Raw genomic sequence first — 18,394 nt, forward strand, 5'->3', positions numbered from 1 at the left:
ACCTGTTAGACTGCAATAGCTGTGATGGAGCCATTTGCTTCTATTGTGCTTTCTTCAGGTTTCTAGAGAGGATATTTTCAGATGAAAATATTCAGGAACATTTTCAGGAGGTAAACGGTCAAAAACAAGTTTCCTAAATAATAAAAAATAATCCGACTACGCTGCAAAAGATGCAGGCGTGGGAAATGGCAGTATGACTTCATTTGAGGAACTAAAACTCGCATAATTATTTACACCCTTACAAAAGAACCAAAGAAAATCGCCCTTGTACTGTGAAACCCACTGAACTTAATTAATGCAACAAGACCAAAGTGTGAATCCTGCAGTTGAATCCGTGTTACAGTAGGTTTTGGAAAAGAATGTTCGAGTTTGGAGCAGATGGGGGATTGTTCCTAATCTTATTAGGGAATTAACAAGTTAGTTTTACACTTTATGCTGGCTGTGAAGAAAAATAAAGACCGTCATAATCGGATAGTGAGTTCATAAGCCAGTCAATCATCCATATATGGACACATGCGGCGGGCGTCACGCCCAGAACACCTCGCTTCCTCCGGCCTTGTGGTCGCTCTGCGCCGCTGCCAGGAAGTTCAGGAACTCGGTCCCCGCCCCGGTTCCCACCAACCGTCTCCTCCATTGTTGGGCAATAATCTGCGACATCGAAACAACCTCGCCGAAACTTTCCTCCTAGTTTGCACTGTGGGGATAATTTAAAACCGGACTAAGCGTTTCCGCCAGACTTTCTGTCAGGAAGGACCTTCCACGTCCGTGAGTTGGAGGAGCGGCTAACTTGTTCCGGCGACTGGAGGAAAACTTTTCGGGAAGGAACGCCGTAATTCACATTCCTCCATTTTGAACTTTAAAACTCCTGCATACCAGGAGCGTTGTTTTTCGGTAAGTTTACAACCATCGGATGTTGTTGTCCGAGTTGGTTGTGCTGTTTGATTTGAGGCTGAAATGGCCCAGAGGGCAGCAAAGTTCAGGGGTTTTTTTCCGCATTTTTACGCCGCCTACGTTATTTGTTGTGTCGGTTAGCATCTGGGCTAACAGCGGTCCCTGCTTGGCAAACTACATGCTAGCCGGTCACGCTACGTCATTAAGCGTTCGCTTCACTTTAAGCACGCCACTCGCCAACATTGCATTCTGAAAACGAATGTAATAACGGTGTTTCAACAACGTGTCGATTACTGCCACTTTGGGCTGAGTTTGGAGCCCGTAAATGTCCAGAATATGAAAACATATAGCTCGCCGTCGGCTAGTTAATGTTAGCAGAAGTTCACCAGGTGTGCGACTGCCACTGTCGCTCCTTCACAGAGCCTTTCAAATGGGGGCGTTCGTCGAGGACTTTGCCTAAATAATGGTCTGGCTGATTTGACATGATTCTGGGTTACTTTTGCAGCGTTTGCGTGAACTCTCCGGACACCGGGGCTGTTGTAATAGACCGATGTTGATGTGTTTGGAGCTCCTGCCACACCCTGGCCGGGGCAGGTGAGCGTGCGGAAGCAGGTTGGCGCTCATTAAAATATGCTGGCTGGCAAAGTTTCGCAATGGCTCTGCTTGAACTGTTTGGATTGTGTTTAGCCGTGAGCAGGTTTATATCTGGAATTATCACTACAGAGTGGACCGAAGGCTCGGCATAAAGCCAATCCACGACTCCTGAATGGTTAAGATGGAGCTGTTCGCTGCCACTACAATATTGCTGTGGTCCTCTTCTGTTGGAGCCCCATTGTTGACGATGTAGGCCACAGTATTGTTCTCAATACAGCTGACCAACCTTTCAGTTGAAGCCCTGCAGCCCTCGGGGGTTACTGATTATCCCTGACCATCCACGTTATTAAGCCAATCAATTGTTATGAAGTCATTGCATTAAAGAGGAATCTGCTTTGCACACTACTTTCTACAGCATATGGCAACAACTATTTCATATTCTGTACTCCAGAGGGGGGGATTGTTGCAGAAGCAAATACTCATTTAAAAGTCCACGGCAACAGCTTGTTGTTCTTTGACATAACGGGATTTAATATGATGGAACATGATGCCGTAAGATTGTGCTTTATTTATCACGGCTCGCGTCCTTTAAAAGCAATAATGCATGTCATGAGTTATGCTACCATCGTGCAGCCCGGGTCCAGAGGATTTTCCATCATTGCTTATGAGGAATTACACATACTGTCTGTGATCATTCCAACTTAATCTTTTCCAGCCACCATGAGCACCATCAACACAGCCAACATCAACTTCAAATGGGACCCAAAGAGCCTGGAGATCCGTACTCTGGCAGTGGAGAGGCTGCTGGAGCCCTTGGTTACCCAGGTAATATAAGCTTTATAGCTGTAATGTGCAGTTATTGGTAATTACATTACTCTGCTATGGCAAAAAAAAGGCATTTTCATGCTTAAAATAAAGCACAGAACATTTAAGCAAGACCCTTAAGGATAAGGATAGAAGATTTTATTGATCCCACATCGGGGAAATTGCATGTTACAGCGGTAGCCCGTGGTGTACAATACAGAAAAGTACTAAAAGAAAAAATAATAAAATAAAAATTATCTGATTTGGTTGGGAAAAAAATGTTAATTTTTAACCATTGAAAGCTTATATGTGTAATTATTTTGTTCTTAGCACAGTAGCATGATTTTCTTTAGGAAGATGCAGTGATTATGTCTCCGGTATGAAGTTTACCACACTATAAGCAGCCATCTTAGTTGAACAGGTTGTTCTTGCTCTCATAGGTTACCACTCTGGTAAACTCCAGCAACAAGGGACCATCCAACAAGAAGAAAGGACGCTCCAAGAAGGCCCACGTTTTGGCAGCCTCGGTGGAGACTGCTACCCAAAACTTTCTGGAGAAAGGTGAAAAGATTGCGAAAGAAAGTCAGTTCCTGAAGGATGAGCTGACTGCTGCTGTGGAGGACGTTCGCAAGCAAGGTATAATGAAAACACAGAGCTCCTGTGTGGGTCCCAGCATGTGCACACTGCTTCTCCAGATAGGATGAGGGATAAATAAGGCATAAGCTATGTACATTTCATCTGCCTCCATGGAAGCCCTTGAAGAGAGAATGTGTTTGGAGATTTTGCCATGTGGGTTCAGGAACCCAATTAATATTCTTAAATTAAGACCACATGCAGTTCACATTTTGATTAAGCTGCACTGTGAGGCCTGTTCTCTCTTCCTCTGCTGGTTACTCTCCAGTTAGATATTGCTTCCCGGAAACATCTGTGTCCTTCGGAAGTCTGCATTCCGAAGCAGTGGATTGTTACAGGTGCATTTCACCTCTGCTGGCACCATGTTTGTTTGTCTGATAGAGAACAGGATAAAGTGGAAGTGGATTTATTTTATCCAAAGCACTTTGTCTTACTGACATGTCATTTTCAGCAAATTATAATTTAGTCACTTCTGGTTTTCCTGTTGATTCTAAAAAGGCCCCACAATGTTCAGCCTTGGCTTTGAGTAAATTAAGCTTAACTGGACAGACTTTGCCAAGCTCATGGATTTAGCTGTAGTGCTCTAGTTTTGGTAAGCCATCACTAGACTGGAATCCGGTGACTGCTGTTTGCTGGTGGCTGGGCCTGGCTGCTCAGTGGAGCGTGCCCAGACTGATAATACAGCCATTGAGAGGGGAGCAGGGACACACGTGCAGGTTTGCACAGCTGTCTTTATGGAGTCACGTTGACTTTCATTCATTTGTAGAGCCTAACCCCAACCTTAACCCACCCTAACTCATCCACAACGTGCATGCACCTCGTCTTGAAATGTAATAATAGTCTTTGGGGTCCAAAACTTTGACCTGAAAAAGATTGTTAAACCCTCCAACATTGTTTAAACTATGGTTCTTAATCGGCGTTCCGTCTAGGTCTCAACTGTCCTGCTCTTGATGCGTTTTATTTTGTGATATACATTTTAATCATTTAATCTTGGAGGGCCGTAGGGCAGCTTTAGATGGATTGGAGTTTATTAAAGGAGCACTGATCACTATCTGCCCCTGAAAATAGTCGTATTGATTTTGCTCATGGGGAGAATAACGACTCCAAGGTGTGGGCGGTTAGAAAACTGCCCTCCATCATTTTCACAAAATGCTCCAGCTCTCAGTTGGTGTAGATTTTCTTCAATTTGTAAAAGATTTCCGCTGCGCATGTTTGCTTTTTCCCCTGGATTTGTTAATTCCACACATCAGTATGAAACGGTGACTTTGTTATATTAACAGGAAGCTGATGACAAACGCAAGCTTCAGGAGTTCTTGTGAAGGCAGCCATGGCCTTCCATCCTGCAGTGGGAGACATGAGTCAGATCATGGTGCCACTGAAGTGACCTGTACTGATGAGTGGGCACAGCTGTACCATACAAAGCCCACTGACTCTCACTGTGTAGCATCCGGTCCTGTCTCCAACAGCCACATACTGTTAATGATCGCATACCCGAAATAAACACCGACAACTGATGATCATTGTAATTATAGCTGTATGACTCCTGTAAATTGTTGTTTGTTCTCAGGTGAGTCGATGCGGCAGGCCTCTGGGGAATTTGCCGAAGACCCATGCTCGTCTGTAAAGAGGGGAAATATGGTTCGTGCTGCCAGAGCCCTCCTGTCAGCAGTCACGCACTTGTTGGTGTTGGCAGACATGTCCGATGTCTACAAACTGCTGCTGCAGCTGAAACTGGTGAGCTTAATAAATACACGATAATGTGAAATTTGTGTCATTACCTTAAATATATGATTTAGTTGGATTTTAATGTCAAATGTGCAGCCATTTATTCTCTACAATCCTTTTCTGAATTTTCAAATGTCACTGGGGTCACTTTACAGGTGGAAGATAATCTTGTCAAAGTGCGAAATGCAGGAACGGAGCAAGACCTTGGGATCCAATATAAAGCCTTGAAGCCAGAAGTGGACAAGCTGAACATCATGGCTGCCAAGAGACAGCAGGTACAACTGCACAGTTGTTGATATTAAAAGCAAGGTTAAGCCGTCAGTGCCGAGGACTTGAAGATTTAATTGGGTTGAGTGTTTTTAAAGTTCCGTGAAGGGATGGCTTTGCAGCTATATAATGCAATGTGCCTTTCAGTCCAGATAGAGAATTGTAATTAAACAGGGAGCGAGTAGGCAAGAAAAGCATTTGATTCGACGATTAATTCCAGTAAGCATAAACAATCTTATTAGCGTTTGCCGTAAAGTATGCTGTGAGTGCAAAGAAATTGAGTATAAATGTGTCAGTGCCTTTCCTTTTGATGATAAATGGCACATTGTTTTTTTTTTGTTGTTGTTTTTTTGTATAATTAGAAGTAGTTGCCTGCGTGTTCTTGTACTTTCTCCATAGCCAGTACCAAACTCTGCATTCTACTAATGAAGTGAGGACATTTTGGCTGGTTCCCACGCTTTCAAAGGACTGTTTGAGGATTAGGCATGGCTTTAAGGTTGAGGTTAGATTTGGGTTTAGGTTAGGGGACTCATTGGGATGGTTAGGGTAAGGAGCTGGGTAATGCATTATGCCTATTGAAGCCTTCACCAAAGTACAAGGGGGTGTGTGTTTGTGTGGGGGGGGTACATTTCTTAAATAAAAAGATGCAAACATCTACTAAATACTGAAATCGAAAGCAAAATTCAGTGCTTTGTTTTTCAAACCATTATTAAAATGACAAATGTTCAACAACAGGAAATGCAGGATTTAGAATGGATAGATGGATACAAAAGAACAATGACATGGGCCTTCATGCAGATTATTATTCACTTATTTTCATTTGTTTTCATAAGTTCTTGTATTTTTCCAGCTGCACCAGTGAAGGTGAAGGTTTTTTTCTTTTACTATGAATTTGTACCTGCAGGTTAATCAGAAAGTCAGTCTTGAGGCTTGGACTCTAAAAGATAAATTAGCTCTCACCTCTTGGTTTGCAAAAGAGGTTATGGTTCTTACATTAGATTGGTTTAGCTAGATTAAGTGAGGTCTGTTTGTTCATCCCTTTTCCACATTTCGCCTCAAGTAATTAATTTTACTTTTGTCAATTTGCTGTTTTTCCTGGGGATAAAAAAACCCTCTTTCAATTCCATTAGGAGCTGAAAGATGTCCACCACAAGGACCAAATGGCTGCCGCCCGCGGGGTGCTCCAGAGGAACATCCCCATGCTGTACACAGCATCCCGTGCTTGTCTGCAGCACCCTGATGTGGCAGCCTACAAGGCTAATCGGGACCTCATCTACAAGCAGCTGCAGCATGCAGTGTCTGGGATCTCCAATGCTGCACAGGCCACTGCCACTGAGGACTCGGCACTGGGTCAGCCAGGCGGAGCTGGGGAACTTGCATGTGCTCTCAACAGTTTTGATGTAAGTATTCAGATTTCCATGCCTCTGCTACAGGGATATTGTTACGTACACCTATACTTAGAAAAAGGCTCTGTTCCAAATTCTTTGACCTAAAAATACAGCTAAGCTTCTTAAAATGTTCTTTCTAGAATTTGTGTTGTGGCAAAAGCCCAACTTAAGGATTGCAATCAAAGACAGCTGAAGATATCTGAAAGGGAGTCACCACCTTTACATGACACTCCAATAAATAAATTAGTGCCTCAATCCAACGTAACCGGACAGAGGCGCATGTAAGAGCATTAGTCCGACTGGTGCCGTTGCTTTTCATACCTGTCTAAGACAAGCAGACACTGCGATGGGAAATCAATATGCCCCGGGATGTATACGCCTTAATCTGACTTAAACTAGACACCTCATGTGCGTATGCTCCATAAACTCAGTGCTGGCGTATGACTCTTGAACAAAAACATTCTAGAAAGCTGGCGTTCCTGTCTGCCTCTTGAAACCAACATTACCATAAGTGATAGTGGGCATCTCACGTGCACAATAAGTAACGTGCACATTACGTATAGCATCAACTAAGCTGTACAAATATCCTTTCTGTCATTCTGTCACTGGAGCAAGTAAACATACTGAACATCAGACTATTTGTACGCATATAAGTTCCAAAGGCATAAGTGGAGGTGAAAAATGCCATGGTCATTCCCCTGCATTGGATGACCCCATGAGCAGTAGATCCCCCCGATGGAACTATTGCCACCGATTTCATTACAGAGCAGAGTGAATAAGTGTTAAATGTTCAATAGACCCAGGGCTACCCTTACCAGTCACACAAGAGAAACTAATGAATGGGAGTTAAAGCAGTTGTCTTTATTACTCACCCAGTGTGAATTTAGCTTGGCCAAAGATATTCCACAGCATTACGCATACACAAAGTACAGTATTTAACTAATGTCAAAAAGTCAGTATTATGTGCTTCTGTAATGTAGACACATTCCTGAATCAGTAAGAATAATTTTTGGTATTCATTAGAGACGGCCACAAAAAAAATTAAAAAAATTTTTAAATTTAATTAAATCGGTGAAAGTAAAGTTTTAAAAAGTTTTATCTGCTAGCAGTGACACAAATATTCATTTACAGAAGGAAACTAGTAGTTTACTATACTTACTATCTATACTGACTATCAGTGGTGGCTGTCAGTTTTCATATGGAATTTTTAACTTTCCATTAGTGAGAAATTTACAACATCAAGTTCAGCAGGAGATTGACTTGATTGCAAAAGGACAAAAAGGAGGTCAAGACTTATTTGAAATACTTTGTTTCCCAAGTTGCATATAAATATAATGTATATGTGATATGAATAGATGCATAAATGTCTGCTGCAACTCTGTGGCAGTTACACTTACCCTAAATGACTGGATGGTTCTTGCTTTTACAAAGACTTGTAAATGCAACACATAACTGACAGTAACTATTTGAAAATAAGAATGTTTACTTTTCTTTGGCTGCTACAGGGCAGATTCCGTTTCTAGATATTACAGCCAGTCAGGATTTCTTGGTATGACTTCTGCTGGCAGTCAACTCACTGCCTTACTGCAAATTCCTAGATTCTTTCAAGTGCTGTACTAAGAAAATTAGCAAATGAGTCCTCTTTCTCTCTGTCTCTCTGCTTCTCTTTCTGTCACTCCCATGTGCCTGTTGCCATGGTGATATGAAACGCAGGCAGAGTAGGTCAGATTAGACAGCATGGAGGAAGCTGAAAGTGGCTGTGATTGAGGGTCAGATGACTAATAAATTCTAAGTGACAGAACAATATGTATCAATAACACATCTTCACACAGTGTTATTAAAGCCTTAAACAATATTTTCCTTGCTGCAAATGTTGTTACAATATCATAACACGTGTCAACCATCTCCAACCTGTCCAACTACAGAAGTACCTCTGAACGTTTAAGTTATTTTTATTTTAAAATCTTAAAATAGCAAGCGATTTTTCTAACTATCTGGATGTATTCCCTGGTTTAATCTCCCGGTCCATTTCTTACAGAAACAAATCATCGTGGACCCCTTGGCGTTTACTGAAGAGCGCTTCCGTCCGTCTTTGGAGGAGCGTCTCGAGAGCATTATCAGTGGCGCTGCCCTCATGGCTGACTCTTCATGCACACGGGATGATCGCAGAGAGCGCATCGTAGCTGAGTGCAATTCTGTTCGCCAGGCTCTTCAGGACCTTCTCTCTGAATACATGGGCAATGTAAGTGTCTTACCTTTTCCTGTGTCTTACCTTTACCTACACTACCCAACAGACCCATAGCTTTAATGTACATTCAGATTTAATGCATAGGGCTTAGTATGCTATCTTTCTGTTTAGATGTTACTGTATTGCTGCAATGTGAAAGGTAATTCAAGTAAATTCTATCTGGAATTAGTCAGCATTTGGAGCTATAGATTACTCTACTCATGACTGAAAAGGATTTTCTTATAAGTAAGAACCGTTGATCTCCACAACATCCTTAAAGTACTCTTTCTTTCTCAGTTGCTGATAGTTCACATAATGGGAATATTTAATGCTTAAAACTGAAATATTAAGGTGATAAGGGGTGCAGTTCTTCACCTTGAATAAAAAGCTGCTTCATGGGGAGCAGGGCTGCTCATCTTTGCATGAGCAGCCCTGCTCCTCTGACACTGGGGAAAATGTACATTAATGTTCGGGGGTTTGGGCTAAATATAAGGTATGTTACATCATATCCCAAGTGTCATCAGGCAGGAGGTTAGAATAAAACCCTTAAGTGTGATGGAAACACCAAAGTGTGTACTTTTGGGCAATTCAGTTTCCAATCAACTCAATACACATGTCTTACTTTGGCACTTAATTATGGAAAGTCCATCAGGAAAGGTCACATACCAGAATCAAAGCAAAATTAATGAAACCGAAAAGTATTAAAAACAATTTATTAATAAATAGCATTTTCCTCAGTTTTCATTCATAAAGTGCCAGAACGGTCAATTTACACTAGAATGAAAACTCTCTCCTGCGTGTTCATCATTGCTGCTGTGTGGTTTGCTTTGTACAAATCCTGCTTTTGTCTGAACAACAACTATTGACACGGATGCACAGAAGCGTAAGTCTTTCTGGATATTGATGTTAAATTGGAACTGAAGAAGTGGCTTCTCCTTATGTATAAGCCAGTATGATAGACACATCTATTTAACCCACAGCACAGAGAAAATCCAGTTTTCACATCCTGACCACTTTAATCAACAATCGGACCAGTCGATCAGGCACTTGGCCTTGTACAGTCTGGCTTCAGAAGAGCTATATCCTGATGAAGAAAACAGGATTGGAATAGCAGAAATGGTCACTTTTACATCAATTATATGAGAAGTATGTTACAAAGATTTGTTATTGGAGAGAAGGACGCTTTCTTTCAATTGTCTTGAAAGAAAGTTCTATTCCATTGACAGCAGGTTGGTCCCTATTTATCCGAAGAGGCTTTGTTCAAGGTGGGCTTTTACTGGACACTCAACTCATTGTCAACCCCTGACCCTGGTATATAATTTCTGTTTTTTTTTAATGCTGTCGGTTGTGTGTGGTGCACACACCAAGAAAACTGTCATACAATTTGTAAATGATGACAGTTATTTCTTTTCATTGTACAACAGCTTTTTGCACAAACATTTACACATTTAAAGTTGGTCATCTAATCACACTTGAGTTTTAATTCTTCACTCAATGCTGACAAAAGTTATTTAGATTTTTCATTATTTCCTCATCTTCATGGTGGCATTATCATCATCATCATCATCATCATCAAGCATTTTTTTTGTGTAAAGTCTTTTTATTAGGAGTTGCACAGTAAGCCAAAATGTATTCAAAGAAAAAGTAGTTGTGGTTTTGGTTAGCAAACACTAAATTATAACCATTTCATTTAAAAAATATATACTTTGAGGCAAAAATGTTGTTTTTCAGTTTTGGCACATTTTACCCACTATACAGATGAGATTGCACATATCACAATACAAAAGGAAATGGGAAGAGAAAAGCATCCATTTTGGACAGCAAAGTTTCAGAAATGGAATCGGTTCATGTTTTTTTCCCTTTTTTATTTTCAGTCAGGGTGGGGAACCAGAGCTAAAGGGTGACAAGAAAAAACGGTTTACAAAGAGCCAGAGTGCAAAGGGATGCATATTTAACAATTTATGTGGATTTTCAGTCACTTATTACAGTCTTAAACAGTGAAATGTGAGATAATTAACAGAACCACAGGCATCCCCAGTCTTCCTTTTACCAAAACATTTCTCCAAAATGTTTGAATCCCAAAATAAATTCAACTGGGTTTTAGACTTTGCACATGCAAAATAAATCATAGGGGCATAAATAAAATCTGTGACACTGGAATAATAAAAAAAACGAGCAAAATTAAGGTGGCTGACTTTTGAGATCGGTAAAAACATGTTAAACTCAAATATGGTGTGAAACAGTTTTGGTTTACACAAACACTTGCTTAGAGGTGGATGCAGACATCATGTGCGCAGAGACACTGACTCAAGCGTTGCCTTGGATGTTAAAATCCAAATCTGACAGACTCAGTATAGACACAAAAACCACAGCAGTCAACAAAACTACTTTCAAAATTATGCGATGTGTTTATGCATGAAGCATTGCCAGAAGAAGAAAAAATACACCCCTTTTCCAAATGTTTTATTGGAATATGACAGACACCAAATAGCTCATTAGTTGTTACGTGAGCAGCTGTTTATTTTCTGTGTATTTAAAGCCAAGGTGATATTGGTCATCCTATAGTTTGGTTACTGCCTGGTGATGTGGTTGGTTTTGATAAACTACCACAGTGGCTGAGAGGTGCCCCTCTCCACCGTCTCATCAGTTCCTCTGTGTCCTTCTCGTTCACCCTGCCCCCTCTACCAAAGCCAACACAAAGAAGTGCGGAGCTGCGGCAGCAGCTTTAGTCTGATGCTAATGCACATCCTCTCTCTGCTGCATACAAATGTCTTCTGACCCAGGCTTCTGTTTGCTTTTGAGTAAATCTCCATTTGCTTTCAGGGTATTGACCATAGTTTTATGTGACTGCTAATAAAGGAGCGGTTATATTATTTGTTATCAAACGTACTCCATTTTACTGTACTGTACATTGAACACCTGAGCTATGACAAAAATTATGTAAATTATGAAGTAAAAAAAAGACTTGGGGCACAGAATGTGTCCACAGCAACTGTTTTACTGGGGGATCAAACTCTTGCTGGATCACTGGGGTGGCCCACAGAACATTACTTTTCCCTTTTTAACCTTTGTCTTAAGCGCCTCAATCTCAAACCTGTCACAGGCGATTAGCGCGTGTAGTAATTGCGTGTGTCTAAGCTACTGGAAGAGATTTAATTTTCAAATTGAAATACTTTGTTTACGACGTCTGGATTTTCTACACTCGCCTTGTGTGCCTGCGCTTTAAACCATGATGCAGTAGAAGAATTTTAGGAATTTAAGCTGTATACTTGGTTAAATCGTGCCTCTACAATAGTCCTGTTGTGTTTATGGCATTTGGGATCCGAGAAGTTGAATAGGCCATTGTACATGTATGGGTCAAATCTTCTCCACTTCCTAGTTGAAATAAGACAGCTTTTTTTTTTTTTTTTACTAAGCAATGGAGTATATGGGAAATTAACCACAGATGAACAATACTGAGTGATTCCCACAGGATCAGAATTTATTTGTTGGTGTATCGAGTATGTGGGAGTTCAAACATCCAACAGCGTGAGAGTGAGAAACAAAAGTCCATTTATGAACTGACACTAAAATCATCGGATACATCACATTGGCTTTCAGCATTGGCTTTGAGTTACATTTCCACACATTACACAATTTTGAAGCAGTTCAGTTTTCCAAAGAACAAACCTGTTTTGGCTAAGGAGAGCATCATTTTAGAATCGGGTTGTACAACTAAATATTGTAAACAGCCAGCACTGAATGACTTTGGATCAGATGTAATGTTTGATTTTGATTATGACATAAGAGATATTTGGTGATGAAATTGGCATATACTGAAATATTTCCATGGTGTTTTTTACCCGAATGGAAAAATAATAAAGTGAATTGATAATAATTTAGAGTTTTGAAAAATTTTGAAAATTTAAATTAAAAATCAAAAGGATAAATGTAAAAAAAAAAAAAAAAAAAAAACCTCTATCCACTACTTGCCATCTATCGATCCTCAACAAGAGGTGGGTGAAGTTTTTGAGTCCACAAACACGTTTTGGAGTTCAAGATTTGAACTCATTCAGATTTTTTTCATTAGTTGTGGAAGTTTGGCTGTCGCAGTATTTACCTATGTAAACATCAGCCAACAAAACAGTAAGTAGATGGAGTAATTTTCATTTTTGGTTGAACTATCCCTTTAATTTGCTCCATTTATTAAATGATCTGATTATACTGCCTGTAGTTTGATTATAAATGTTGTATAAAATATTAACATTTTAAAGAAATCAGAAATAAATCAGATTTCTCCAGCTGATGTATTCATTGGCAAAGGGCCAGTTGGCTACACATTTTTCTCTGTGCTGCAGAAGAGACAATGTAAAGACAAATCTCACAGTTTTTAATTTTCTTGTTTAAAATGATTCTCCATCTGATATGAACAACCTTACATTTATAGAAAAATAAATTTGTGACTATCTTTACACCTTCCTTAAACAGTCGCGTCCACCCTCCGTCACTGTCGCAATCGTATCTCACATATTGACAGTTTTACTTGTAAAGTTATGTTTTTTTGTTTTGTTTTTTTCATAAACTGGAAAAAAGAATCAAAAACACAAACCCTGTAACATCTGAAATGGTCAAATGGCAAACCATATACTCTAGGAATAAATAAGAGTTCATACTTCACACTCTTTGTAAGGCAGTTGCTGACACTTGCACTGCCCATAGCCATTGATGATCACAAGTGCCCCTTCTTCATGGCTGGGCTCATACTCATTATAGGGTACCTGCGTGGCTAGGTCTGCCATAGGCTGCCGCTGCTGGGTCCTCATCTGTCTACGGTTTTGAATAGCTGAACAGTGGCGTATCCTGCGCAGAGTGGGGGGGCAGCATTTCCGGGATATATACACAACAAAAATAATGAAAAAGAATGCAAATAGTAGGGCCATAGTTCCAATGATAACCCTATGAGTCAGAACAGTATTGTCCATTGCGGTTAAATCATCGGTTACAGCTGCCCCTTCCCATGATGCAGTAGTTGCTTGAGCTGTGCGTGCTGTTTGTGTGGTGGTAGTAGTTGCAGTGACTGTGGTAAAGCTCCCAAAATCCTCTGCATAGTCCTGCGTGGGGGTCAGCTGCATAATTCCAAACAGGGAGCTTGTGATTTCTGTAGCCATAGTAGCATCTGTGGTCGTACTAATGGTCTGAACAACCGGCGCTGAAAAATTCTGGCAAAGCTGGAATCCATAGACGGCATCGAGTATCTCCTCACCTTGGGCGTATTCTGGACTGTGGCAGAGAATTGAATGTTCCAACCTTCCTTTGAAGGTGCTTAGCCAAGTTGCCAGAGAGCAAATCCTTTTGGTACATTCCCAAAGGTTGCTAGACAGACCGATGGTACCCAGAGACCTCCACATATCCAAGACTTGCGGATCCAGGCTGCTGAGTTTGTTGTTATCCAGCAGCAAAACCTTTAAATTTGGGAGAGTTTGAAACACGTCGGGGGTCAGCACACAAATTTCGTTCCCTGTGAGGTCCAGTTTTTCTAAAGTGGTCCAGGTCCACTCCATGCCACATGTTAGGTTGCTGATTTTATTCCATTGGAGATACAGAAACTGGAGGGCAACCAGGCGAGGGAAATGGGCCAAGTTGATCTTGGTCAGTTGATTGTGCTCCAAGTGGAGTTCTTTGAGCTTAATTAGCCCTGCGAATCCATTGCGGGCGAGACTCCGTAGACGGTTGCTACTCAGGCCCAGGTATTCCAGGCTGCGACAATCCCAGAATGCCCGAACAGGTGTCGTGCGAAGTAAATTGGAGCGAAGGTGGAGTATTTGGAGTTTCCTCAGTCCATGAAACAGCTCTGGTTCCAATGCAGTCATCTGATTGAAGGATAGGTCCAGTATCTGGAGATTGATGAGGTGAATGAAGGTTGTGTTGGGCAACTTGGTGATACGATTTGAACTCAGATTTAGGTCCTTCAGCTTGTAGAGCCCTTGAAAGGCATCTTCTTGCACTGTGGTAATCTGATTGTGGTCTAGATGTAGCCAGGTGAGCTGGCTGAAACCATAGAACTGATTAGGGCTCAGCTCACTGATGCTGTTGTGGCGTAGTGACAGCCCCAGTGCCACTTTGTCCACACCATCAGGAGGTGCCTGAAGCCCCTGGGTGTCACAGTAGAACTGCAGATCCTCACAGCGGCATTTTTGAGGGCAGGTTGTGCACGATGCAGGAGGCAGCAGGCAGACCAAAAGCATACTGATCACACACAGACACAGAGCCGCTGGTGCAGGTCCCACCAATGGCCACTTTGAATGGATACCTGGTTGGGTTCAAAGATAAAAATTGAACTTATCTCTGTTTATATCATAGGATTCATCTCTTTTGTGCCCCGTTTTTTCCATATTAATCAAATGGCTCCAGTTCTTAAATGTACACGCCGTGTGTCACGGGTTTATTTGAGCAAAGGTTTTAGTTGTATTTGAAGCTGAAATGAGAAAAAAATTACACAAGCTTTCGCTCTCCGCATAACACAAATTATACTGCGGATTTCTGTTATTTACCGTCGAGCACTTAAATTTAACTAGCTCTTATCTATTTTTCCTATGCTTTTATTTGTTTTAAGTCTTCATCGTCCGTCTTCTCTACAGTGAAATTCTATTTGAATCGATTTTGCTCGCTTTTACCATGACGAAGGAATAAATGTAGGACATTTGCAGAAAATAGACCGAATCTGACAAGCTTTTTGTCTGTTGCTTTAACTTGTACCCCTTATTCATGGCTGGACCTGTGATATAAAGGGACTAACTTACCCATTCTTTTGTGCACATCGGAGGCTGCATTCAACTGTCCTTTTCTGCAGACTCTTGGAGCAACCACATGGAAGAAAAATCCAATGGGAAAAAACCCTTTTGAGTAACCACAAAAGGAATCAACCTCTTAAGAAATAAAGCAATTCTGTGCCCACCCAGCTGAAACAAAATGAGAAATTCCATGTCAGGATGATTATTCCTGTATTTTTGCTTAGTCCTTTAAAATCCAGGCTTAAGACTGATAAATCTTCTTCATCACAGGAATCCTTCAAATATTTTTGTATTTTTTAAGTTAATCAGTTGCAGCTAGAGCAACTCCGCGCAGCAGACCAACCCTTCTTCCTTAATTTCTTTTACCCTTTCCACTGCAATGTCGTCGGCTCAGCTGGATAATTGAAGATCGAGCGATTATTCCCGGCTGTGGTCCACCAACCCTAACTTGTTGATGGCTCCCCAAGATCGTGCTTCCAGCCCCGTCTCAGTCTCAGCGTAGCCTCTGCAGATCTGTGAGTGGAGACGTTGTCCGCCAGCTGAGACGCAGAGAGAGTGAGAGAGTCGGCGAGCGAGCGAGCGAGGGAGGGATAAAAGCAGAGAGGGGAGTCGGGATGTTATTCTGTGCTTTTTGTTGCAGCCACTCACTGCTACAGAGTGGTGGCAGCCTGGCGTCGATCATCACTACTGTTTCTCTCTCTCTTCCTCTCCCACACTCGCTCATCCTCACACTCTTTTGCTCAGTCACTTGCTCTCTGCCTCATACGCACTGTTTGTGCACCATTTTTGCTCCTCCCTCCCTGCTTCCTGACTGGCTCGTCACCATCAGAATATTGATAACTTGAATGTGTTGCAGCAGCTTGCTCTCGAAATTAACCACAGCTGTAAATCTAAATCATGTCTTGATTTCACGCCACTTGGACTATATACCAAAGACATAAAATTATAGTTTGTAACGTGCGGGCAGAGAAAATAAACATCGGAAAGGGTGACCCAAGCTTTGCTGCCTTGCCATGTTTCTGCAAAGGAACAATATATGTTAGTCTGGTAACATTTCATCATTTTAGATTTATAATTTACATGTCTTGAGTAACTTGCTTTAATTTTTGAGGAGTTGCATATGATTTAGTTCCATCCATTCCAAAATTAGACTGGCTTTTAAAATTTAATTATCATCATTTATTTGGCTGTTTTTTTTTTTTTTTTTTTAAATGTTCATGATGGAAGGAATAACCACTTTTATGAAACTGAGAAGATTTGAGTTTTGTTCTGTCAGTTTTGTTATTTGTTAACTTCTCTTACTTTATGAATGAAATTAATGCAGGCAAAAAGCACTTCGAAAGTAGTTTAATGCCATTTTCTGTTTTGATTTTGACTTCCATTTATTTCAAGTAAAAACTTATTTTGTCAATTTTAATTTTGCAAATTTAGTCTTACCTTGTTGCCCTGTTACTTTTTAAAATCTTTTTTAAAATATAAAACTTGTAGCATTCTTTAAGTTAACTTTAACGTTGTTGCCATATAAATGGTGAACAAACATAGCATATAGGCACACAATTCTACAAGGCTCCAACTCCTCAATTGAAGCTTGAGAAATTATGAAAGTTAGTAAGGAATTGACTAGATGTAAGCATCTTAATAAGCCAGAGGTGAAGATGAACATGACTACCACCCACCAGTTAGCTCTATCGATATACGGAACAAAAAAAATTATATGCTTTTAAGTCAATAACCAGTAAGACAAACAATTTGCCTATAAAATATTTAAAAGCCACAAAAAGCAGAAATGAACTGTGACCAAATCTTCCAGTGGTTTCATTGGGGGGGTGGAAATGTTCCTAAATCTGCCTTAAAGGGTATAAACTCAATCCAGTATCATAAAAGATACTGCGTAGAAACTGCCTCCATAATAAGCACCTGAAGAAGTGCTTTAGAATCCTCTGGTGTGGAAATGAAATATAGGCTCGGCATAGATGTAATGGGATTGGGAGAGTTGGGGCAGAGTAAAGCCCCACCACAGCACTGCATCCAACCAGCACAAAATCACAGGGGATTAGTGCTCTAGAGCCCGAACTGCACACACAACCCCCTATGGGCATAGGGCATTGGGGGATGGGGCGGGTCAGTGTTACCACATTCATGGTGTTGCCTTTGAGTTGATTTGTATATTAAGGGACGAACAATGCAGAACTCTTGTTGACACATCAGCATGCCACTTATTCATTATTTTATTATTTGCTTTCCTCATTCCTGAGATGTACCTTGAATTGCTCCACCGCAGGGGAGCCGCCTCTTTACCCTTCTGTGACTTTTCCAATTCATGGTACTGACTAGGTCTTCTTGCCTCAACTCTAATTAGCTGTCATCTGTTCAGAGGTATAAAGAGAGTAGGATATATAGAGGTATAAAGAGAGTAGGATATATATATATATATATATATATATCACCATACCACCATCATATATAATGATGGTGGTATGGGTGTCTCCCACAGTGTTGACTGTGATTGGCCACATTTTTAATCTCTGGATTTAGATGGGAAATGCCCATTTAAAATAGGACATTGAGCTCACGATTAGAAAATTTTAGAACCCTCAGTTGAATTAATATTAATAATAACAGAAGCCTTGGCCAAGTTTCTAATAAGAGAATACAAAATGTGCTCAAAAATAAATATTAAGGTCATTTATTCATTCTCCATGAGATTTTGTACATTGCATTATGCCATAATACCTAGATTTAAGCTACTAATACTACAGGTGTAGAAGAACGAGGCCCTTGCCAATGCCTGTTGTTGAAAAGAGCAGTCTAGAGGAGGTGCTGCAGAGGATTTGGATAGTGTTGCAATTCCACCACAAACAAAATGTAAACACAGCAGCAGCACTTGAAAAGGGTACTTTTTGCATGAATTACGCAGTAGTTCTCAGATGCAAATCGGCTCCTGTTTTTAAAGTAGCTGTTCATTTTCTTACTGTATTCAAGTTCACTGGTGTTTTTGACTGAAATGGTGGGCTAAAACGTTCACCTTTTGGAACACACCTGCTGTCAATGAGAATACGAACACATTTTACAAACTTTGCCTATGAGATGTATTA

General features: G+C 40.8%; 2 protein-coding genes across 2 annotated transcripts in view; one reads left to right on the top strand and one right to left on the bottom strand.

The window, feature by feature from the left end:
* Positions 1 to 560: 560 nt before the first annotated feature.
* Positions 561 to 18,394, top strand: part of ctnna1 (catenin (cadherin-associated protein), alpha 1) — a 37,986-nt gene continuing 20,152 nt past the window's right edge. The window contains exons 1-7 of the mRNA XM_003970515.3: positions 561 to 891; positions 2,201 to 2,310; positions 2,730 to 2,925; positions 4,490 to 4,656; positions 4,803 to 4,922; positions 6,045 to 6,314; positions 8,341 to 8,544. Coding sequence (XP_003970564.1) covers positions 2,206 to 2,310; positions 2,730 to 2,925; positions 4,490 to 4,656; positions 4,803 to 4,922; positions 6,045 to 6,314; positions 8,341 to 8,544 — 1,062 coding nt within the window. The 5' untranslated portion in view covers positions 561 to 891; positions 2,201 to 2,205. The remainder of the gene's footprint in view (positions 892 to 2,200; positions 2,311 to 2,729; positions 2,926 to 4,489; positions 4,657 to 4,802; positions 4,923 to 6,044; positions 6,315 to 8,340; positions 8,545 to 18,394) is intronic.
* On the bottom strand, positions 12,862 to 15,444 carry lrrtm2 (leucine rich repeat transmembrane neuronal 2). The gene is made up of 2 exons (XM_029846992.1): positions 15,309 to 15,444; positions 12,862 to 14,818 (listed from the first exon to the last, which is right to left on the bottom strand). The coding sequence occupies exons 1-2, from the start codon at positions 15,310 to 15,312 to the stop codon at positions 13,176 to 13,178; spliced, it is 1,647 nt and encodes a 548-aa protein (XP_029702852.1). The 5' UTR covers positions 15,313 to 15,444; the 3' UTR covers positions 12,862 to 13,175.

The sequence above is a fragment of the Takifugu rubripes genome, chromosome 14 (genome assembly GCF_901000725.2).
Source record: "Takifugu rubripes chromosome 14, fTakRub1.2, whole genome shotgun sequence".
Classification (NCBI taxonomy): Eukaryota; Metazoa; Chordata; class Actinopteri; order Tetraodontiformes; family Tetraodontidae; genus Takifugu; species Takifugu rubripes.